This window comes from Ciconia boyciana, chromosome 4 (assembly GCF_034638445.1).
Source record: "Ciconia boyciana chromosome 4, ASM3463844v1, whole genome shotgun sequence".
NCBI lineage: Eukaryota > Metazoa > Chordata > Aves > Ciconiiformes > Ciconiidae > Ciconia > Ciconia boyciana.
The window spans coordinates 36,287,550-36,311,933 of NC_132937.1; the positions used below are offsets into that span (position 1 = coordinate 36,287,550).

At 39.5% G+C, this 24,384-nt stretch overlaps 1 protein-coding gene across 7 annotated transcripts in view; it reads right to left on the bottom strand.

The window, feature by feature from the left end:
- The window catches only part of PLPP1 (phospholipid phosphatase 1), a 67,709-nt gene that overhangs the window by 2,986 nt on the left and 40,339 nt on the right, over positions 1-24,384 (bottom strand). For 6 of the 7 annotated variants that reach the window (XM_072859261.1, XM_072859260.1, XM_072859255.1 and 3 more), the window contains one exon: positions 12,911-12,968. In XM_072859261.1, the coding sequence (XP_072715362.1) occupies positions 12,911-12,968 (58 nt within the window). Of the gene's footprint in view, positions 1-12,381; positions 12,426-12,910; positions 12,969-24,384 lie in introns of all 7 variants that reach the window. The other variant, XM_072859262.1, reaches the window with a different exon arrangement.

Here is a 24,384-nt window from a genome sequence, read left to right on the forward strand (position 1 = left end):
GATAATGTCCACAAATGTTCCAAGTGCTATAGTCTCACAAGTATGCTAAGGCAGAGTTTGATAGTCAGTGTTGATCTTTGTTTTATATAAAACTATGTAACACCATCATATAGATACTAGCTGTATTTGTACCAATGTGAGAAATGACCTTTTTCAGGATAAAGGTACTGGTAATACCAGAGCCACTTAAGGCTTAAAAGGAATGCAGTGGAAGTCAAACCAGTATTTTACTCCTGCATTAACTACATGTGAGTCTTGTACAAAAAAAAAATATCTGGCAACAATCCAAATTTACAGTCCTCCAAATACAGGCCCCATCTTGCTCTGAGCAGGAAGACCATTAACATCTAGTGAAGTTCACATATACTATACATAGAGCTGACAAGTTTTTCACTTTTTCAACTTTTAGCATAATATTCCAGCTGTAGTTAAGTGTCAGAACTAACTTGATATAATGATTGATAACCTCTAGGATCACATTCCTCAGTTGTCACTGGTGTGTTTCACTGAGCTCCATCTGTTCCTAGTCCTGCATATTAACCATGTTACCACTCTGGTAAGCACCTCAGAAAAAGCATATGTGCAGTTCCTATGCTTTTTCTCTGCCCTCAGCTCTTATGTTGTGTGTATCTATGTTTTTGATGTGTTATCTCAAATTCACAGTATTTATTACTTTCCCATCCAACTTAAAACCCTGCTTTTGTCTCCTTCTCCAGTCTGTCTAGGACAGAGACCCCTTATTTTAGCTATAAGAAGAGGTTCTCCAAATCCAGGCTGTAAACGTCATTGAATTTATTCTGGAACTTGATCCTGTCACCAAAAAAGGCACTATAGTTCCAGTATTTACGGAGAAGAACAATACAGTTGGAAGTTATATTTAACATTTCAAGTTTATCTTTCCAGTACCATCTAGGAACTTCAGGTTGAGTACAAAACCTTAATTGACAGTCTTGTGAAATCGTAGAAGCTAACTAAAACTCAGGCCTCAGACACTACGATGGCACACTAACTTCTGATAAATACCTCCATTGCCAACTTCAAAAGCCATGGCTACCTTTTAGAAGCATTACATTTACAATGTAAATACAGGCATAGAGCATGCACTGTAAATGCAACGGTGATACTTTCCAAAGTTAAACATTTGGGGAATGTTTGGTTGGTTTCTCTAAGTAACTTACATAATGATTTTGGCATGCTGACTTTTTCAGCTATAAATGGAGCATCAAAAAGATCAACCCTATCCATAACCAGTTTTCTTTAATAGCAAGGTCAGGGTGAAATCAGACTCTGAAGAAGCTACAGCTAAGCCTGAACTGGAAAATAATTTCCCACCCCCTCATGTGTATTTCTGGGGGCACTGTGTATTTCTGGGGACCTTAATTTCACCACTAGGGAAAATACTGTTTAGCCACTTCAAAAATTAGCTGTCACACAATTATTTTAACAAAAGGTGTTTTAATGGTGTTACATTAACACTACTTCTGGATTTACCAACAGTAGACCAGAACACTGGCAGAGTGCCAAATGGAGTAGAGGCGGGTCCAAGGAGCACATGCTGAGAGCCTAAAAAGAGCTGGCTGATGCTGCGATACTGGCTGTTCTTTCCTCTTTCCTTAGTCCCACTAAATTCTGCTTAAGACAGCTAAAAATACTTTGCTGTAATAAAGTGTTTTCCATGTAAGCATTTCTGGTAGTTGGCAAAAATGTATAGTCATATTAGAAAGAAAAAGGGTTATGCAACTGCAGATAGGTGGGAAACCAGGTTTACTTCTGAACAGAGGAAGGAAATCAGGCAAGCCACACAAAAAGCAACCTTGGAAAGATGCCAGCCCACAACACCAAATGACCAATAAAAGAGTCTTTGAATCTCCCTTACGCAGCATGCATTCAGATTTTCTTTCTGCTTGACAAAGCATCAAACAAGAAACCTGGATTTAACATCTGTGTGAAGACTTAATTTCCGTACTAAGAGAGTACCTCCTACAGAACCTCCAGTCATAGAGAAGATCTGGAGCTGCTTTATCACCTGCAGAACACATGCAGGCTTCATCAATTCTAGGTCCTTCTTCACACCAACTCCAGTAGCTGCACAGGAAATGCCCACAGCCCTTCTTGCACCTTCTACCAGCAGATGGATTTCTATTATTCTAAAACTAGATGTGAGAAGGGTGAGAAATCATCCCACAGATAAGTGTCAGCGTGACTCATCACTGCTGTGCTTAATTTCAGAAGGAGCAGCTGTTCTTCTGGTTACAATTGTTTTTCTGTTATTTTTTTTGTTCAGTTGAGAGTAAATTGCTTATTAACCAGCTGCTGCAATGGCAAATTCCATGTTATTTTTAAGCAGGTAGCTTTTAATAGGCTCAGGCAGTCATGCTCCCCTGCAAAGATCCTTCCGACTACCATGACTCACCCTTAGAAAGACAACAGTGACACGTCTGGGCTAACAGGCCAGCAGGACTGCACAGGAAAATAAAGCAGCCAAAGAGAGGAAGGAGCTTTTGCCTTATAATTCCATTAAACAGAAACTAAGGTTGATACCAGAAGTATGTCCAAGAGTCCTTTATATAGTTTTAGTCCTTATATAACATTATATGCACAATATAGCCATGTCCTGGTGTTACGCTGCATTAACACTGACTACTACTTTGACCCTGTTGACTAACAGAGGGCAATGACTTCAGACTGTTTACAGAACCCCTCCCGATATGCACAGCATGCCTCAGGTTCTTTTGCTCCTCTTTGAAGTCATTTACAGCACAGGCTTAAAGAAGGGAAACAGAAGCAAATCCCTGCCTGTCTCCCCACCCAAGTCTCTTTACTAGAAAGGAATAAGCTTTACAAGTAAAGCTTGTAATCTACAGAAGCAGCAGGAACTTTAGGAAACATCATCTGGTTAATATTACTGTAATGCCCCTGACCAGCATTTCACTTGTTGCTGAGAAATACATTTGTGAGCCTATGAACCCCACAGGAGCATCTGGAGCTGTTCTGGTAGCAACGTGCTCCTATCAGTGACAGCTATTTGGCCATGCTAGCTTCCCTGCTATCCTGTTTCTGAGCATCTGCCTGATTGTTCAGTAATATCATGCAGCTGTGATCTAGTTATCTTCACCCCTCCGTCTTGCTGTTTCTCATGTTTGTTTGTTCGTTCTTTTTGAAGTGCACAAATAGATCTCAGAAACTCTCTTGTAATGGGATTAAATAATCTCCAACTTTTTTTCCCTACTAGCTAATCCTTACTCTATAATGAAAATATGTTCTCTACACAACACACATCCTGAACACAAGTTTCTTCTTAATCTATGGTCTAGTACTTCATTTCTAAAAATACACACAGGAATGAAGAGAGACTCACAGCTACTTTGTGGCTTCTTGCAAGAAGCCACAGACATGAATGGAAGGGTCCCCGCAACTGGAGAATTACTTGCTACTCTTAATGCTTCTAGCATAGCTTTCAAGTATTTGCTCTTCCACCAAAGCAGTATTAATATACATATACACACATGCCTGCCTACCTAATTGTAAAAGTACAGTGACTTTTATTTCCTAGATGGACTTTTGGAGGTGTAACCATGCGGCTTCACAAGAAAATTTCCTAACGGCTAACATCTCACATCCCTAACCTTAAGGGCACCAAATTCTTTTAAATCTACCAAAACCTACTCACTCCGCTAACTGAGGTCATATTTCAGATATTTAGTTTCAATATTTAAAACTCCTCAGTCATTTTTCATTCAATACCTTCTCAGCTTTTTTACAAAATCCTATTACACAAAAATTCTGTACTGCAAAATGTTTTGCCTATTAAGGTATGGGAAATCCTCCTGCACTTTCAGTCCTTCAAGAATGGAAGTCAAAAGGAAGAAAGTTTTGGGGGTTTTCCCCCCACCCAGGAAGAGTTTTACTTGTACCAATTGATTTGTTCTGTCACTTTTCGAAAAGTGATTTTCTTCAACAGGATTTTGTTTCCTGATATCACAAGGCCCTACTAATTGCATTTCCTACAGGTGTCCTGTTCTGTCCTAAGGAACAGAAGCACACTTTCCCTTTGGAGATGTACCTATTCTCCCCTCTTATTTTTGTCTCCTCAATCCTAGTATACTCACATCATCATGAACTTAATAGCAAAACAGAGAGAGAATATAGTTTTCCTAGAGCAAAAGCTCCCCTGTGACACAGGGAAATGAGAACACTTCTCAATTTGTCTGAGTACAAGTAGTAAGAGTCTGGAGGAGAAACAAAGGTCCAGAAAGTCAGTTTTCTTATGAAATAAGCCCTACTTTGAGAGACCATAGTAGTCAATACAAGTTTTGGGAGAGAGCAAGTAAATGGCATTTACTTTACTTAGCTTAGCATTTACCATTAATCATGTCTAACTTGGGTTTCATGATATATGCCTGAGCATTAAGAAAAAGCTCTATGGCATTACTGTTTTGTTCTTAGCAGGCACAAGATCCTACTGCAGTTATAATTAGTATTTGGATCCATTATTGACTACAGTTAGAGAAGCTCCTACTTCGAAGCAAGTTTGCTGACCCAAAACGTCCTGAGAGCCACAAACAGTAATCAGTGCTGTGGAAATCCACCATAAGGATTCTTCCCAAACCAATAAGTTCTGAAACAGTTATGCACAAGCCACCTCAAAAGTGTGTGTACACATGTATGTGGTTGGCTTTGGGATTTCTGGGTTGGAGGGAGGGGATATGGAGGTACTGTGTGTTGGTGGTTTTGTTAATGAGGCAGGGGTGGAAAGAAGAAAGGAAAGCACAGGAGGCACCAGTGTTTGAAAGTCTACAGAAAAACCAGCCTCAGAGTAACTAATATGATAAAAGATGGGGCAAAATTCTCCAGGAGACCTGAGGTTAGGAATAAAGGCTGAGAATCCAGGCACATTTATAGGATAGGAAGATTCCATTTCTATAGATAGATAACCCAAGGACATCCTTACAGGACACAATCCCCCCACTCCTAAGACACTGAAGTCTGCCATTAGGAAGCTGAGTAGATGCACAGAGACCAAAATAACTATCCACCCTCCAGCTCCATCAGTAAATAAGCATCATTGTCTTTCTGTGATGAGAGGGGACGCCAGTAACCCCAGTACTACACACTTCTACAAGACACAGTTTGCACCCGAGTATCTCTGACACAAGCAGTTATTCAAACAAGATTCTCCAAAAGCATGAAAGAGCTGAGACACACCCCTGGATTCTTGCATAATGCTATAAAGTAACAGAAAACAAACATTTAGACAGAGGGATGATCTGCCATCTCACTGTTCCAATCCTGCTAAACAATCCAGCAGTACAGACCAAGACACCTCTGCCCTGCTCAGACTAGGCAACAGGGGAGGAAAAAGCCCCCTTCAGAGATCTTCCAAGCTTTCTACTTCTGTGAAGGTTTGCAAAATAGCTCTTCCCTTTCTGCATGTTACAGGAAACTTGAGATTCCTTTGTATAAAAGCTAGTTTGTAGAAAAGCTATTACTCAAATAGCTTTGTATAAAAGCCATTAATCCTATTTCAGCTAGCACAAACTCTGGAATTCAAGGAAGTGTAAGAAGCCCAGGAAACAGTTTAAAAATTGCAGTTCTGAGCACAAAACAATGGCCAAGAGCCACAAGATGTGCTGAGAAATAACCTGTCATATAAAATCTTGTGTTTATGCAAATGTTACATACAAGTGCAACAGCTTGTCTTATACCTGTAAGCACTGTATCTATGAATAAACACAGAGCTCTAGGCATCAACCAACAAGACACTGCCTGCAAACCAGAAATCAAGGTGCAGTTTGTTTCATGTGAAGGTTGATGTTAATATGGGTAATGCCCATCCCATGTAATTTTAAACAACAGGCTGACATCCAAACAGAAAACTTATTATAAAAGCACTACAGAGACGTAGCAGAATTCATGAGTCACTTATGAGCTGGGGTTCTTAAAAAAAAAAAAAGAAGAAAAAAGCAACTTAGACTTCAAAGTTTATTTTGCCTTTTTAATGAGATCTCCTCCTTTTCTTAACAAATACGTATTTATGATCCCTGGTATATCTGCAATATTATCCATTCTTTAGTTTTATTTTGATTGGGCAGAAAACAAAGGAAAGAAGCAGCAACATTTCAGAATTAATTTTTCCCCTTCCAGTGAAGGAAAAGGATATAGGTCTGCAGTTACTTTGAGGTGGATGTGTATCCAGGCTGCTGTTCAAAGGGATGGTCTATTCCTTTTACTCTAACCATGTATTTCTGCGGACTCCCCTGTGCCAGCTCTGATGTTTGAATAGCCCTATGGTGAGCTGGTACAGGGAACTGGTACACTGGACAGCTGAATTAAGGGAAAAAAAACGCAACCAGACTAGGGAGAAAAGGCAGAATACATACTAGTCTGGCCTCTTTAAGACAGCTACATGCTGCTGTCAAAAGGCAATTGATGTGCAAGTGCTGCCTCCTATGCAATGGGAAAAAATCCTGTCTGTTACTAGTAATAGCCCAACTCTCAATTCAATATCAAAAGTACAATCCGTCTATTCTGTACAGACATTTCCTGCTGGACAAGTACAGTTTTTTTGGTTTTTAATCCTCCAGCCTCAACTTGGCTGTACATTGCAGAAATAATTGTTTATTGACATCATTTTACCATAAAGCAGGGTAAGGAGTAATATTTTATTCTATTGCAAATGCTAACACTTGGCTCTTTTCTGATGAGAAAAAACCTAAATATGTTCCTTCTACTTGGAGTAAATATTTTTATGTTGTGCCTACCAAGTTACAGAAACCGTCGCTAGAAGAACATAAGCACTTCAAGGTCTTACTTTCAGCACAGTCCTACAAGAGCCAATTCACAATAATCTCATCACTACTGACAGCCATGGCTCCCAAGCAAACTATGGAGAAGTTGTTTTGCTTTGTTTGCTTACTATTAAAAAGTCTAAATACCAACATTAAAAGAATACTAGCAGCGCCTACAAGTAGAAGTTCAAGTGTCTCCATACTTGAGCCTCACAGCATGACCAGTTACCCTTTATTTTTTAAATTAAGGACTGTTCTGTAGCTCTAGTCAGTAGCATCTGGGAAAGTAAAGAAATACTGCCATGCAAACAGATATACCTAAAATAGTGTTAAAGGCTCCCAGGCTCTTATTTGGGTACTGTTTCACTCAACCTCCAATCCCAACATAAACAATTAAAGTAAGAGATTTCAAGAGCAAAGCTTGACTGGCATATTTAGGAGCATGAGTACGAAAAGCAGCGTAAACCCCACTTTCACTTGTGTTTAGCCTATGATCTCTCTGCAAAAGAAGGCTGTCAGCCCAGATCACTGAAATATCAGTTGCCCTCCTGTTCTCGTCTGTAATTCCCTGTGTCCTGGGACACACAAGATGTTCTTTCCCAATGAACTGTAGGAGGGCTTGAGAGCTACTCCAGTTACATCACGCAAAGATTCATCATCCCCTTTCATCCCATGTCCAAGCAACACAAACACGTTGCCATCCCCAGAATAGCAGGGCATCTTGGCTAGGTTTCTGCTGCCCTGTTCTTAATCCGGAGTTAGGTGCAGACAGGGAAGTGCCCAGGCCAGCTCCAGCCAAGACTGACTCCATTACAGGAACCTGATCCTCAGGGCTGCACTCATTTCTGCCAACTGCAACAGTTGCAGCACGTCATTCTTGCTACTGAAGACAGCATGCATTTAGCATTTTAATTTACAATAGCTTTCAGATGTAAGTTTAAAAACCATTGACTCAAAACCTTATGATTAACTGCAGCACCTCCCGCTCTAGAGGAAGGGTGCTTGTTTGGTTGCGTGGACATTGCTAGAAGATGTGTTCAACTACACTCGCCCTCCCATTCTCCAAGCCAAGATAAAATGATTTTGTTGATACAGGAGAGATTATGCCAGCTGTTTAACTATGGAAGGAAAGGAGCAGCAGGGGGAGGGGATGACGGAGACAATTTGGGATCCAGCATCTGCTATTAGGTCACTGGGTTCCCACATACTGTTGCAGCTCAAACTCTAAATTTCCACGAGGCTCTTGTTGGCAAAAGCATCCCAGAGGTAACAGCTCTGTCTGGACCCAAAGTGACCCACCTAGCCCTGCCAAATAAATCTCAAAATACATTCTCCACCACAGCTTCCTGCCCTGACAGTCTGCAAACAGACTTTTTCTGTGGTTTCACTCATTCCATATACCAGTGAGTTAGAAACTAGAAGAAACCATAAGTCTAACCTGGAAGTAAGCTGAAAACCCAGGACAAACTGATCCAGCTAGACACAATGGCTTTTTTACAGGTACATGGCAATACACCATCCAGTTAAAAATGCAGCAGTGATCTCTATGCTGTAAGAATGATAAGTGATATACACTACTGCTTATTTAAATAGGTAGATTATATAAATTATTTAACCTTCCCTAAAGTTATTCAAACCCCACACATTTCTAGCGTATTATCATTCTTTTAGAACTTGTTAGGTAAGTGTTTTATGAAACAGAATTAATGCATTCTTCTCCTTACTCTGCAGATGAGCAAACCTCATTTCTCAATGACAGGTGCCACCGCGATTTGCAGTAGGCGCTGCCCTTGCTTCTGTTTTAATGCCAGATAGTCACATACAACAAGCTAAATAAGACCAGTTCAAGTAGAGATTTTGCACATGAGCACACTGACAATTCAAACATGGTAACAAAGCATAGATTCATTATAGTTTGCCATAAAAGGCTTTAAGCAGGGACTAGCTTAATGAACTATGGAGGTACATAAGTTGATATGGTATCAGACTCATTCCTTTTATTTAGATAACCTTTAAAAGCTTGACTGCCACATGCATGGAAGGTGAATGCTGCTCCTGCAAGGAACCCAAGACAGACAATATTAAGTAACCATAAATGCTGGGGAACAAAGGTTGTTTGTGTCCTCCCAGAAAGACATGAGCCCAAATTACATACCAAGTAAGTATTTCCGTTCCTGAAGTTAAGAATTAAGTTCTGCTCTCCAATGCTGTCCCACAAACCAAAAGACAAACTAAGGAGAAATGCTTCAAATTCCCAGATATGTGCTTGCTTAGACTATTCCTTTTGAACAGTTCATGTGGCATGATATTCTTTCATGTTTCTTTAGCTCTTTTCAAATTAAAGTTATGTATTTTCAATTTGGAATTTTAAGCTTTTCAGCTTCTATCCTTCCTTCTGAACTGAATCACACATTTTCTTCTATATGCTCCTGAAGCAAGAAAATGAGAGACCATCTAGACTAAATCCCTGCTTCCAGGGTAATGAAGCCCCCAGAATATGAAGACATTAAAGTCGCAACATCCCTAAGAGATGAACTTTTAAAAAAAACACGCACCCAGCAGCACCTACAGCTTAGTTTTTGTCAACAACTTCCTTCACATTAAGTATAAAGCCTGATCTGTCAGGTGTTTCCACGTACTGCCCTCACTATGAGGTGGGACATGCAGCACAGGATTGTTCAAAATTGCAGTTTTTTCTCCTGATACCAACTAAGCCATGCAGTCAGAACTCAGATACCACAGTTCGCACTGAGACTTGTGGAATTTCTCATGTTACTAAAGGTTTAAAGCATCTAAAACATTTGAAAATGCTGATGAACCACCTCATGTTCGTGTTTAATCCACCATGTGCAGGTGCGCAGAACAGAAAAAAGCTACAATTTAACTTGTTTGTAATTCAGCAATTCTGCTTTAAGTAACTGAAGCCGCAGAAGTATTTCACTGCTTTGCATAGTATTTTGCAAGGTGGCTTTATTTAAGCCACACACTTCAAGCATCTCTCATTTCATGGTTGCAGTGTTTGTGCTGTCTGTGGCAGGGATCATTTCCCCTTTGATTCCCCCAAAATGTTCCCTCAATTTTGAAATGCATAACCTGACACAGTACACATGTTCAGGAAGTAACATTTAAGAGTATGCTTTCTGCAGTATGCACACATGGCAGACTCCTCCAGTCTCTCCAGAAACCAGCATGGTAGTGTCTGGTTATGATTAATACTGCCTGTGAGTAATGCCACATGTTAACGATTCTGTCCTGCTCATGACTCTGTCTGTGGCTGGAGTAAGTGTGCAAAGAACAGATGAAGACAGCATCAGAGTTTTCAGTTAACGAACAGGTTATCAAGTGCCACAGGTTTGGTTTAGAGCCAGTGGCAGCACTCTGCCTTGCCATGTGGGCAAGGGGGAGGGTTAGAAAGCAGTTTTCCTCACCTTCCTGCAGTAGCTGTCTGCTTGAAGACATCTGTACTTTTTTTACCCCCCCCCCCTTTTTTTTTTTTATAAAAAGACCACATTCAGTGCAAAGGTTGGTATGCAGTAATGCTGTGTTAATCAGCAAGGTAAAAACATCCTGCCCAGGAGTCATTAACCTTCTTCAGATGTCCCTGTGAAGGCCTCCCAACAGTTTTTGGATGCATAATCTTATTACAAGACCGAAGAAAGTAGAAGCCTAATCTCCACAAAGCCTCTTATTTGTACTGGGCAATAGCTCAGTCAGAGACAAGACAAAACACGACACTGGGGTGCAAGAATAGATGAAGAATGCCTTCTCCTCTAGCCAGGGTTCCGGCTACTCATTGACAAGTTTACTGAGTAACAAACTGATCTCCAATAAAACACTTACTGTTTAACTCTTTTAACGTGACATTTGTTAAAGACGTTCGTACCCTTCTAGTTTAAGGGAGCTAAGTAAAGCCATGTTGTCTTGCAGTTGCTACAGAACTGAATGAACACAAGGACAGTTTCTGTAGCAGCATGCTGAGCCACAGCAAGTTTTATTTCATTGCTGAACCAGGACTGACACAAGCTCTGGATTTACAGCATTTCAAAGTGGCATACAGAGGATGGATTTTACTTCCACTGTCCCACCTCTCCCCCATGCAGAAGGTTGAAGCTTCTAAGACTGAAGCTCACACACACATACACATAAAGCCCCAAGACAGGTAAGGTTCATAGTTGCCTGTTCAGGAGCTCTCCACACAATCTCCTTTGCATGGATTCAAAAAACCATGCCCCAGGCAACTACAGAAAGCATTATTCAACCCACATGAAGCTAGTATCTTCAAAATACAGCATTCTTGACTTTCTTTGCCAAAGGCTGCATTGTTTCAAATCCTAGTAGGTTAAACAAACAAGGCCTGAAGTCCAAGCTGTTCAGCACATCTTCTATTATATTGTATTCAACTAAAGATGGCCTCAGTATTACGGGGGGGGGCAGCCAAGGCGCACACATGTTTTAATTAACAGATGCAAGGTTTGAAACTAGCAACTCCTTTCTCTCAGTCTTGAGAAGTCCTCCTGACCACCACCTTTTTCCCAGGCTGCAGCAAGCAGGACTCTCCCTACACATACCTGTGACAGGTAAAAGTTCAGACAGATTCAGATCCCTGCCAAATGACTGTAATCCAGTCAGTATAAATTATAAACCATACTCATTGCCACACACCTAGCAAGTTTTTTCTTGTCTCTTAAGTTTGTGATTCTGAGAGGTGGCAGTATCACATTCTCACATTGCTCAACAAAACCATGCACGGAGAAGTTGGATCACAAGGGTATGGCTGAACCCAATGGAGCAAATCTGTATTAGATTGCTATATAGCAGTAATTGCTCCACTGTACTATGGAAATGGTGGGTTTGTTTTTGGAATCATATCACAAGTGGACCTATATAATTTTGGAGACTGTCAGTCATAATGAGCAAGTGAAGAAACTTCACTGTATTTTTTTAAAAAACAGCTGACAAATAGGAAGTTGCACTATATTCTAGTCAAACCCAGGACCTAATACTTCCATGAACTCTTTGTATTTACATTAGATAAAGACAGGCAAGAGAGGGGAGAGGAACTAAACAGGTTTAGCCACAAACAGACTGCAATGATAGATCCAAACCGAACACTGAGCTTCTGAAAAACCTTTATTTTAAAATAAAGTTTAAAAAGATCTATGTCATACTGAAGAGCCACGTCTTTCTGTATGTGGTTGTAGGGTTTTAGTTTGAATAATCTGTCCACTTGCTGTGGATGTTGTACTATTGCCAAGATACAGCAAAAAAATTGAAGACGCAATCAAGATAAGAAGGCAAATTGAATTGAGCTCTGTGGAGATACTGGCATGTATGTATTATGTTAGCAATTTATATCCAGGACTAGAGCTTAATTTTACAACTACATAAACAACAAAATTGCACAAGTTCTTTAATACCCTCTGTGTTACAAATTAGCAGGGGGAGAACTCCCAAATCAATCTTTCAGTGTTGTAAAGCTTACCCTAGGAGTGATGATAATTTGCCCTAGCTGACTTAGAACAATTTGAACTGAAATATATTGGGCTTCCATTGAAGCATTAGTGAATTGACCTTATCATTAGTATTTACTTACAGACAGATCTGTCCTCTTGCTTCCCTCATGCTCCCTCCCCACCTCTAAAAGACAGGAGAAAATTAAAAGGAATTTAAAAATTCAAGTTGATCTGCTGTTTCGTGCTTATGGGCCCACCCACATTTGGTCAAAGTTTAGGTTTTTTGTTTTTTAAATAGGCTTTGCATGTTTCATTAAGTCAGACATATCCTATTATGTATTTTTATATGGCTTGCAATACTTACCAATAACTAAATTCAAGTAGCAGCTTATTTTCCAAATCCACTTGTCACCAGGTTAATTTTAGACAAGACACACAAGTCAACTACCATATTAAGTATTTTTAGGCATATTGAACATAACTCTACTTCTTGTCCCAGTATCAGTGGCGTTCCCGTACAACTCCTACTGAGAAATCTTCAATTATGTCGGAGAAGTATCCTACAAAAGCAATGTCCCGTGCACAAAGCAGCCAAGTAAATATTTCATTTTTTGTACTAGCTAACTAACAGACTTTTTGTTGCCATTTACATAGAAAGAGCATACTTACTGCTAGGAAGAGCATGCAGTACATGGAGAACGAAGAATGGCCAGAGTAAAATGATAGTCTGGAAAAGAAGAGAGTAGACATCTCATTATTTGTCTTTTGCAACATTCAGTCTACAGTGATACTAATTTATCTTACACAAGTGAACTGGTAAAATGCAAACATCTTCATGGTTTTTCTTCAAGGAGGCTATCTAGGTACAACAGCCATCACACATGTCTGGCAACAGTCTTTGATAGACAGCACAGGTATCACTACTCAGCAGCTATCCTATTCCAGCATTTAATTGATCTCCACATCAGGTAGTAACTACTAGCCCTTTGACTGAAGATTGAACAGCAAGTGAACACAACCTCGAAGTTAGAAATCAAGTGTCCTTTAAAGCAGCATATTTGTTTCATCATCTTGATAAATACCAGCATACTGTAAATGTTATCAATTTTGAAAATTACTTATCTGATAGTCACAGTATGTGTATGAGAACAAATGACACATTAATCACCAATGTGTTGCATTTGGTTACCATCAAGAGGCAGTAGTTAACTCATATCTAGATGTTGATACCACATATACATATGTATACCTTTGTTAAATGTACTAATTCATACAGACCACAATCATCTATCATTGAAGGGTACGGGGAAAGGCAGGAAGGTAGTTCATTAGCCAGCCAACCGCAAAAGATGACACCTCATCTAGCATTTGTAGCCAAGGAGGAAGCTGTTTCTCCCTCATTTAAAGAGTGTCAACATTGCCTTCAACACATAAAGGCTTCTAGCAGGTCCAGACTGAAGGGGCTTGGACAGTTGATGCTGACAGTCCAGGGTGCCTTCAGCAAGGTCTCCCCGGCACAGGTGGTTTCTGTGAGGAGCTGAGTATCACAGCTGTAAAACAAATCCCACCCATCTCTTTGTCAAGAACAGAGGGCAAAATGGAAAGACATTCCTAATTCAGTCTTAAGCGAGACATTAAAGAAACTGTACTTAAACTATTTTTTCTATTTTACGTGCAGAGCCTTGTACATACAGCACTCCTCACTTAAGAGTTTGGCATACACAGACAAGGTCAACTTAATAAAAAGTTTCACAGCTCTCCAGACTGCCCTCAACCATACCCAGAAGGTCCCTGTTTTGGTGCCTCAGCCAGGCAGGGAGCCTAAGGCCAGGGCAATTCCTGGTCAAGGGACACATTTCTGCTCTTCAGTCCCAGAGTAACAAAGGCAGCTCTGATGTGCAGTAAGATAATTGGGTTAAACATTCACTACTCAAATACCACAAAGAAGGCAATAAAACAATCTTGTGCACAAGTGAAATTGCAAAACTTCCTGCATTCATTTGTATGCATATCATCACAAAACTGCATCAGCTATCAGAAAAAAAACCCCACATAACTTTCCTCCATAGGTTTTAGAGTTCTTGGTTTACAGTTGATTCAAAGCACTGCCAATAGCTTTCAGTTTCAGAGGTACTAAATAAGCAATCTTGAAAAGAATAAGATTACTTTTGTATGTGTGACTATATATATATATATATATAGTCACACAGACACAAAAGTGAATATATATTCACACAGCCCCCCCCAGATAGTTTTAAATTCTGTTCTTAAATAGAAAAACTGTATTGACAATGTGTTATCTTCAGATATTTAAAATTCAAAAACATTAAGATTATATTTTAGCTAGACATCCCTTCTCTACTTTAGTACTCTTCACCAGTAAAATCTCTGGGCAAGAGTCTACTATGAAAGCCAATACAATACACATTTTGAAGACCTTTGTCTTTCAGACAAACATGTCATCTGAGCCATGAAAGCAAAGCATGCTGTTCTACAGAACAGAAGATACAGAATAAGGAATTCCTGGCTCCTATGCCAATATCCACTGACTTTGGGGCTATTCCACTGACTTTGGGGCTATTCCTGTTGTCCATAAAGTGATGTTTCCTACAATTCCTGAAGGCAATTTATTGCCAACTGAAGGAATTCAGAAGGCTAGTAAGTAAGAGAAGGAATAAATAAAATTCTTTAAGTTTATTTTGGAATTCCTATACCATTTTAAAGGTGGTGTTGACTACTGCCATTCTTGGTTTTAGGCATGTATTAGCCCAATGTAACATTAAGAATGCCTTGTTCCAAGTTGAAGATTACAAGATTTGGAGGCGTTCTCATCAGGCGTAGATAAGTATGCTGTACATGATTGAAAATGTTGTGCTTAGCACATGAAGTATTGCCAGAAATACAACTGGGACAAAGTATTGATCCAGCTTGTACATTGTGCAATCCCTGTGAAATTTCTTTGGCAATACTGCTGTCTCCAGACTTCTTTAAAAAACAGACGTCTTAAAAAAAACACACACACACATAACCTAAAACCCTTTCAAACACGAAGTTTGACAATGGAAAAGTTTTCCAACAATTCCTCAGCACACAAACATCTTCCCAAAGCCTGGAGAACATCCTGTCTATCAAACCAGACAAGTGGCTGCACAGCCCAGGCTTCTTTGATCAATACTGCAAGTGCTGGCTTGCCATGACACAGCATTTCAAAAATAAATACATTTTTAATTAAAAAGCCAACCAGTATTTACTAGTCTCAAGAATGCAGAAGTATTAGAAGAAAATACATTTATAAATAAAATGGTATAGACAACCCTCAAAACCCCACCTTCCGCTAATGAAGGAACGGCTAAATTATCCCAATAGGAATTTGCACATGAGATTTCAGGACATCTTTTTCAAATGAAAATTAGAACAGCATCCAGTGAAACTGTAGTGTCATGAAATAAGTCTGGTAAGTGCAAAGTCTTGTTTTGATTCTTTCCAAAATGGCAGAGGCTGACATCAAAAAAACAGCTTTGCAGAGATCCATGCCTTTTACTCCATCAATACCTACCTCACACATCACTTCCGATGTGAAGAACAAGGCTTCATTTTAATAGGAAAAAGCATAAGCTTTAACTATTTCCACTTGGGCAATATATTACTACCAAGTTAGAAGAATGCCTTAAGCAGTAACATGAAACCAGTTTCAGTTCTCAGTTGAGGTCTAAAGTATACTGTCAGTTTCCAATGCATACAGTACAGCTGGACATCTCAAAAAGGTCTTAAAAGAAGGTAATTTAAGGGCTGTTTAGCTTTCTTAAGTTTTAAGTTTTGGCACAAATTTCACACGGTTTATAATAAAAACAAAAGTAAAGACACTACACTTCTTTAAAAAGGTTGCCGTACAACTGATTACAATTAATCACTACAGATTGTTATTGTAAGTCTGCATTTTTAAAGATTACCTGGAAAAATAATCAAAGTACAAACAATTCCTACAAGAAGTGATTGAACTGAACCACTCAGTACTTTTAGCCAGGATTTCTAATCCCAGATAAGCAAGTCTAAAACAGATTGCCTTGCAGGACTTCACACCAACAACCATTTCATTCCGTTCTACTCCTTTCCATGCAACTTAGCCTAGGGAGCAGAGCTCACCTGATAGAAGGTTCTTCAATTAGTAGAAAAATGGAACATAATACACAGCAAATAAAAGGATCATTTGTCTTACACTGTCACTTGCAAGAAAGAGCATGTTTTAAGAAGTAAGTTCTGCTTGGCAGTATTTTGTAAAGTGCATTATTTCATAAGTGAATTACTGAACACTGGAGCTCAGTAAACAAGCTTGATGTCACGACTCCATATAACGTGTTTGTAAGGACACCTGAATATGTAGAAACATTTAAGGAAAGTGCAGGAGTGTGACAGGGAAACAAATAGCCTTAGTGAAACACGAGACTAGGAAATAGCTAAATACATATGGCATAGTGGAGCATTAAATGGTGAGAAATTAAAGTATTAGAAATTACAGTAGAAAGGGATAAACCAGAAGAAAGCGTATCTTATGGTGCCACAATAAACCTGGCAGAGGCTGAATGATAAGGCAATCTTCCCAATATAACTATTGAATTATGGAATGATCCCTTACAGAAAAACAGGAGGCCCAGTAAAACATTATGCACACTCCCACATCAAAGCAAATAAAACCACCCACTGGATTAGCCAGCAAGTCCTTTCTATCCTCAAGTTATCTGGATTCTCCAAGTCTGACTCAAAGCTTCCACTGACATTCATGTTACCCGTTCCATTGATCTGGACAGGAATAAGTGCCAGACAGAGCTGCAGCCCAGCACGTCTATGTTGAGTAAGCCAGAGAGCTCCACATGCCTGTCAGGGAAATATTCCTAGAGGACGTGGTTTAATAAAGTGCTAGTCCTACACTTAAACAGAAGCACCATATTCTTTAAAGTCAATTTTCTCTGCATTCAGCAATCCACATGTTTTCACAGCACCTGCTCTTTTCTCAAGTGCTAGACATGCATGAGTACAACTTCCAAGATCAGGTTTGAGGACTCTGAAATTAAGCACTTCTGTGATTACTGCAAAGAAATGTGTAAGTAAATGCACAAGCAGTTCACCTATTTTAACAGTATCAGCAACTACTCAGAAACCCATTTTCAAAAGACAGTATTCCAAATTTCTCCACTCTGTTCCTTCTCTGCCAGTAGTTAAACCCACGCTTAAGTACAAAGCCTTACACTTAGCAAAAAGCTGCCAGCGTCTTTCCATGTCAGTAATCCTCATCTGGACAATTCTGTTGACAAAGGTGTTTTGACATGAGACTTAATAATTAGTGTCTTGCAAAATTCCCTATCGTATTTGGGGTGACGGGTAGATCCACTCAGCTCTACTATAAGTAGTGGCAGATAGTGAGAAAACTTTGCCAATGCTGACACTCAATACACATCAGATTATGCCCAGTTTTTTTGCAGACAGTTAATTACACATTTTTGCTTTTACAGGCTATCTTACCATATGCTTATATTACACAAAAGTTCCCTGCTTATTCTACTGACATAAAACAGATCTAGCAGGTTCTAGGAAGAAATAGGCAGTCTTTTTCTAATTTCTAACCACCTTCCCCACCACCACCCTTTTGAAATAAGCCCTGCAGACAGTGCAAGAAACAGGGGTATAAGAAAACCTTTTCCCAAGCTCAAGATCAACATGAAGTGGTTTTGCTCAGTTATGAGTACTACAAGGCTTGTCTTCACTGCTACATTGACCAGATTTTTAAGTTTAAAAACTTCTGCTGGCATAATTTGTTGGTGTTTCCCCCCCCCCCCCCGGGAATTGAAGAAATATCTCACAATACATACAAGTATGCAGGTATCATGTAAGTTTTGTTTAAATAAACAGAAATATTACACACTGGTGGAATAATCTAACTGGGCAATGACTAGTTAGCGAGCTATTCTGCATGTCAGCTGCAGTTTGTACCCGCAGCTACTAGATGAATAAACTTCACTGTAAGATAACCAGTAAGGAAAAATCTCATCCCCCTACTATTTTTTCCTTTTCAAATGAGCAGCAGTCAGCCTGTGTCTTGAACTTCCAAAGATACTGAAGTTTTATCTAGGGAGCAAGCTACCAACTCCTGGCATTCATACCATGCACAAACATGTATGTTCTGAGCTATTACAAAGCCCAACCAACTGGCACGCTGCAATGGCATTCCACATGCACATTGCAAAAGCACCACAAAGCAAGTTCTCTTTCATCAGTTTTGACTCTGTCACTCAATTTGACTCTGTAACTCAATTAACACACGAAAGGAAAGTTTAACTTTCCACTACATTTCTAGTTAGCCTCTTCCAATAGAAAAAAAAAAAAAACCACAAAACAAAACAGGACTTCGTTTACTTCTCTTTCCTAGTAATCCCCTCTCAGGAAAGGGTAAAAGTGAAAACAGCAGCAAGGGGGACTCAAACCAACATTTCTAAAGACTAATAGTTTGCTCTCACATGCATCAGATTACAGGCTTCTGTTCCATTAACCACATCTGCACAAGTTATCCACATAATACTGTTCTGACTCACAGGCGTGTTATTATCATTTTACATAAAAGGAATGAGAACAAAAAAGATAATCCCTGTTAAATCAGGGATTTGATTGTTATTCCCTCTTTAAGAAACCACTTTGGGCATGAAGCACTTGGCAAGTGTGCAGGACCCTTCCCCCAATAGATTTTTGTAATCTTCAAAAGGGGAAAAAGGAAGGGAGGCAGCAGGAGGATTGTCAGCATTTAAGGGGATTTCAGTTCCTACAGTACTGTTTGAGCACTACACAGTTATACACATGTCCAAAGTTTTATCTTAAGAGACTTCTCCCTTCTATTGACTTGGACATAAGCTTTGCAAATCAGTAAAATTCTCCCAAGAATGAGAAGATGCATCCACCTGCTTGATTAGCCATAGCTAGCTTCCAAATAATTTTCAGGGTGTACTGAACACAAGTTATGAATTTTGAATTCTAATGAACTTAAACATGATACGCTACTGAAATAGCAGACAAACTGCAAGCACAGCTTTTTCTGAAAACTGTTAGAGGGTGAAGAATTTTATTTTCAGATATGAAAATGCATGCTATCCCTCACCACTGAGAAGGACCAATTTGCATTAGGGCAAAGGAGATTAAAGATCAGAAACATGATCCAGTTTGCAGAACTGCATCTCAAGTGGTTACAGCATGTTCACCTTTCAGATTTGATTCTCCCTACTGCCAGTTAATTTCTATTGCAAAGGCAACTCTTTATGCTTCTAGATCAAGTACACACCAACTTCATCATCCACTGTAACCCAGAAGCTTCTAAAGTTTAAATATTTAAAGACTTTTATTCACTATCATATTTCAGCTTTTTTCTTCCATGTGAAATTAAGTGTAGGTCCCCTGACTGAGCTCCCATTCTCAGAAATGGTGAATAATTTTATAAGGACTGGAAGCGTTCCCAAATCAGCCATGTTACATCTTGAATAACACTAGTGACAGGTAAGAAGCAGCATTTAAGGAAGAAGTTGCACAATCTGAATAATAGTACACGTGACCTGCCATTAATCTCTTAACTGCTTTGGTACCCAAGCTCCTTGAGATTTTTTTGCATACATCTTTTCAGAAGTGAAAACTACTAAATTAGCTGCTGATGAAAACTCCTGAACGTAGACGTTTCAGTACAATAGAGCACTTCACAGCTTAAAAGCTCTGTAACAGAAATAATCAGAATGCTATACACAACATACCAGCATGCCCCTAGTAAACACATAGTTAATAAGTCTGTTGCAGCTTTAGAGGCATTTCTGATTCATAATGCTGTTAAAAACTGCCAGATTACATAAGTAATCCATTTAGTTCTGCTTGAATCATTAAGTGCAGTTTGATTTTTGACAAAGCTTTAAGAAGTTTCAGAACAAAATATTGGAACATTTCATACAAGCGAAGTTATTTTAATGCAAAATAATGCTTCATCATAGAAATACTCCCAGTATTGAGAGACAGGTGGGGGGGCAGGGAGAGGGGGAAGGAGAGGGAAAGGCAGAAACAATTGTTTAATAGACATGGGTTAACTTGAAGCAAACGTCCAGTCTCTTGGCTTAGGTTTAAAAATACCAAAGCAAACCAATTCCAAAGGCTATCTAATGAAAAAGAGGAAAACAAAAGTATTCATTAAAATGGAATTAAGTAATTATGAAGTTGGGTTGTTTTTTGGGGTTTTTTGGGTTTTTGTTTTGTTTGTTTGGTTGTTTTTTTTAAACACAGTTACAGTTTTGAAGTTGTACATAGGGCAGACAACATAAGAGTTTCAAGTTTGGTTGAACTTCAAAACAAAAGTTATGCAGGTTAGCCCCATACCAGCTGTCTGGCATGGGTACCTAGCTACTGGGAACTGCTCCAAGTGATTTAACTGCACTCACCAGCATGCATAAGCACAACCTATGAAAGAGCTCTAAACAAAGCTGAAATAAAATTCCTTGCAAATGATTGGTAAAGGGCACCTACCTTGGCAATTGTGTTGAAGTAAGTTATCAAGGTCAAAACAGTCAGCTCTAATTTCCTGAAGACTTATTTGAAGATTACATTTTGAGTTTGCAATGGCAGACTAAATACAGCTTGTTTTGAATGCAGCCAGCCTGGGCGCAATACATCAACTGAAGTAGGGAACTGTTTTTGCCTTTAGATATCTGAGTTGTGATATGAATCTGTACATTAGTAATAAAATTATGATTATGAAACTTAACAGCTGCATTAGCTGTTACTACAAACGGAACAAAGCGACAGACTGAAATTAGAGACCTTCAACTATCCAAAGTTAAACTCAACGTCAGAGAAAGTGTTTCGCACACACACACATCCCCCTGTTAGTTGCACATCTGCTTTGGAGCCTAACAGCATTCAGACTGCACAGAGTACCTCTGAAGTAGCTAGACTTGTATAACATGGCTTAATATTTACCACTTCAGGTTCAAAGGTTTCACTTTTGTGTATGTGCTTGATGAATAAAGCAGAAAGGACAGCTTCTTGGATCTCCCTAGTTACCAGGTTTTCAGTGTTCCTCCAAACCCAGAACTCTGAACTTTCAGGTCCCACCCCAACATCCATACTCAGTAAAAAAGCTAAATAGTGATATCTAACAAAAATATTTAGAAGTCAGTGATTGCATTATTGTGACAAACCTGCACTGCTCAGCTAAAATGCAATAAATACTGCATCCAAGAAAAATTTGTAGTAAACTCAGGAAGCCTGAGCAGGTAGATTAAAAGCCCTTTAGCACACACCCAGGACTAGTACACGTGGAAAAAATAATGCTTCACACTGTACAAGAATGTGTGCTGATGGGAATTAGTTTAACCAGTGTTAAAGCAATACGATAAATCAGCAAACTGTACCGCACACTGCAACCAAATTTAGCATGACTACAAGAGGAGAGTATTAGCAGCCTAAATGAACATGCTGGCATCCAGTTCATCTTCTGAAAACCCATACCACTGTTCTGTTCCTCCTCCTTTATATTGAACTGTCCTGTTAAGGGAGAACATGGATTTGGGGAACAATTAATAAAAAATTATTTTGTTCTAATTTGATTCTAAAGCTCTGAAAAATTAAAGCATGTCCTCAGAACTGATATACAACGGGACTCAAGCTTCAGCTACAAAAAGTTTTAACAGCAAATTCCTTTTAATATATACTATAAAAGAGAATTAAGGCAGCCACTTTAAGTACTTCCACTGTCAGTACTCATTTGCAGATCAGCTGCACCACCTTCTATTTGCTCAGAAATTGAGCTTACGCAAGACGTGGTTACATATGCACGTGCATAATACAAACACACTCTTAGTAGGTTTCTAACTAACCAATTATCATAGCTGAAATTGTTTGCCCTTTAAAGGGCTAATCTGTCAAAAGACTGTTTAGACTTATATTTTCACATCCTTCTCTGGAAAAGATCTGAATCCCTACTTTCTACTCCCAACTTTGCAGTGTGTTAATCAAGGAAGAACATGTGCTTATGCCTTCCTATCTGCAACTGTTCTGTATCTCACAGAAGCAGCATGGTAATTCAGCACTTTACATCCCTGGAATGGAAAAAGCTGCTTGGTTTACCTGAAGATGACAGAGGTATAACACACATGTAGCAATGTTCTGCTTTCTCCATTTTAAAGAGCATGAAAAAAAGTGGGAAGTGAGATGTTTGCTATATACATTTTTTTGCTCTAATGAATGCTGTCCCCTCCACTTTCAGGATTAGAAGCCTGAACTGTCCCCTCGCACCACACTGACACTGCTTTGTTATAGAACTAGCAGCAATATTTCTGTTTCAAAAATGTGAAAGAGTTTTGAACTGCATTCATGAAGACTTCTAAATTTTATTATATATTTTTGAAAAAACAAAAGCTGGACCCAGCAATTACCCAGATTTGAAATTCAACCCAGATTTTTCAGTTGCACTCCAAAAGGACCATATAATTCCATCACAAAGGGATGCATCTGGCATTTATGAAATCCAGTTTGGGGCAGATCTTGTATATGAACAAGACAAAAAGCCCTCATATCTATGTCTCAATAGAAGAACAGAAACAAGCCAACAAATACCTCAATGGTAGATGTTTTAAGAGACAGAGGACTGGAACACGTCCAAATCTGCACCTTAAATGAGAGGTCAATAAATAAGCTCAAGAGTAGAAGTTAGTGAATTGAAGGGTTCAAGAAATTAAACCCTATGTTGACCCTTCTCCTTTTAACTCATCATAAGGTACAGCTGGAGATGCATAAAAAGGAAATGCAAAGTCATTAGAGAAGCTCAGCAAGGAGGAAGCTCACTTAGATGTTTGGAGGCCAGGGGGTTCAAGTTTTGCCCAAAGCTGAAGAATACGAAGAATTGCTAAGTCATCCTTTCAGGCTTAGTAAGTAATTGTTGTGCACAAAAGGGAGGGGGGTACAAGCCCAAGATATGTTAGAATCCACTAGTTAGACTGGACATGTGTAACATTGAAGTACAGACTAAAATTTCTAGAGACTGGAGGCATAGGAACTTAGGCATCTCATATCTAGAAAGGCTTCTCCTAGGGAAATTCACCTGCCTCAAAATCTGCTGGAAGGGCAACATGGCAGGGTGCAAGCACTTCAACAGCTTTCTTTGACACTGCTGTTGGACAGGCCTAACAGGAAAAGTGCTCTCTGCTAATCTGTTAGTCAGGAGCAAAGATGAACTAGTTGGACATGTCAGCAGCAGCCTTGGTTGCAGTAACCATGAGATGGTAGGATTTCAGGGACAACCTCCTCAGAGCACAGAGACATTCCATTCCCTTGTGGAAGAAAACAAGCAGGAATAACAAGAGTCCATCTTGATTCAGTGAGCAACATGTGACTGAGTTTAGATACAAAAAAATCATGAAAGCTAGAAACAGACTGCCTGCCAAGCACAGGTACTGAAGCACCACCTAGGCATGCAGAGAAGGAATTAGGAAGGCCAAGGCTGGAGCTAGTGAGGGATACAAAGGGCAATGTGAAGGTGTTCAACTTGTAGGTCAGCAGCAAAACAAAGACAAGGATAACACAGGCCCACCATTGAACAGGGTGAGCTACACTGTGACAAAGGGAATAGAAAAGCTACAGGTACTTGATACCTTCTTTGCCTCAGGTTTTGAAGTCTTTTCCAACAAGGTATTTTCAGCCTCCCAGGTCTCCATGCCTAGTAACGAAGTTTAGAGGACAGAGGTACTATCTAGTCAAGGAAGATCTAACTATGATTACTTAAAGCTGGACTTGCAAGTCCATGAGACTGGATGGTTTGCATCCAGTGGTGCTGAAGAAGGTATATGATGCCATGATTAGGCTGTTTAGATATCTTTAAGAAGCCATGCTAAGGAGGCATGGGGTCCCCCTGATGGTTAGAAAAAGGGCAAGAAGGACTGAAGGAATAGATTTTCCCAACAGGCTGTGGAATCTCCACCTCCAGAGCTCTTGAACGAATCACGATGCACAGGGCTTTCTCAAAACTCTACAGTTACCTCCACTTTAAACTGGAGGCTGGACTAGTGACCTCCAGAGGTTCCCTCCTGTATATACACAAAGGCTTCCTAAGCATCCAGCCACATACCAGAAGT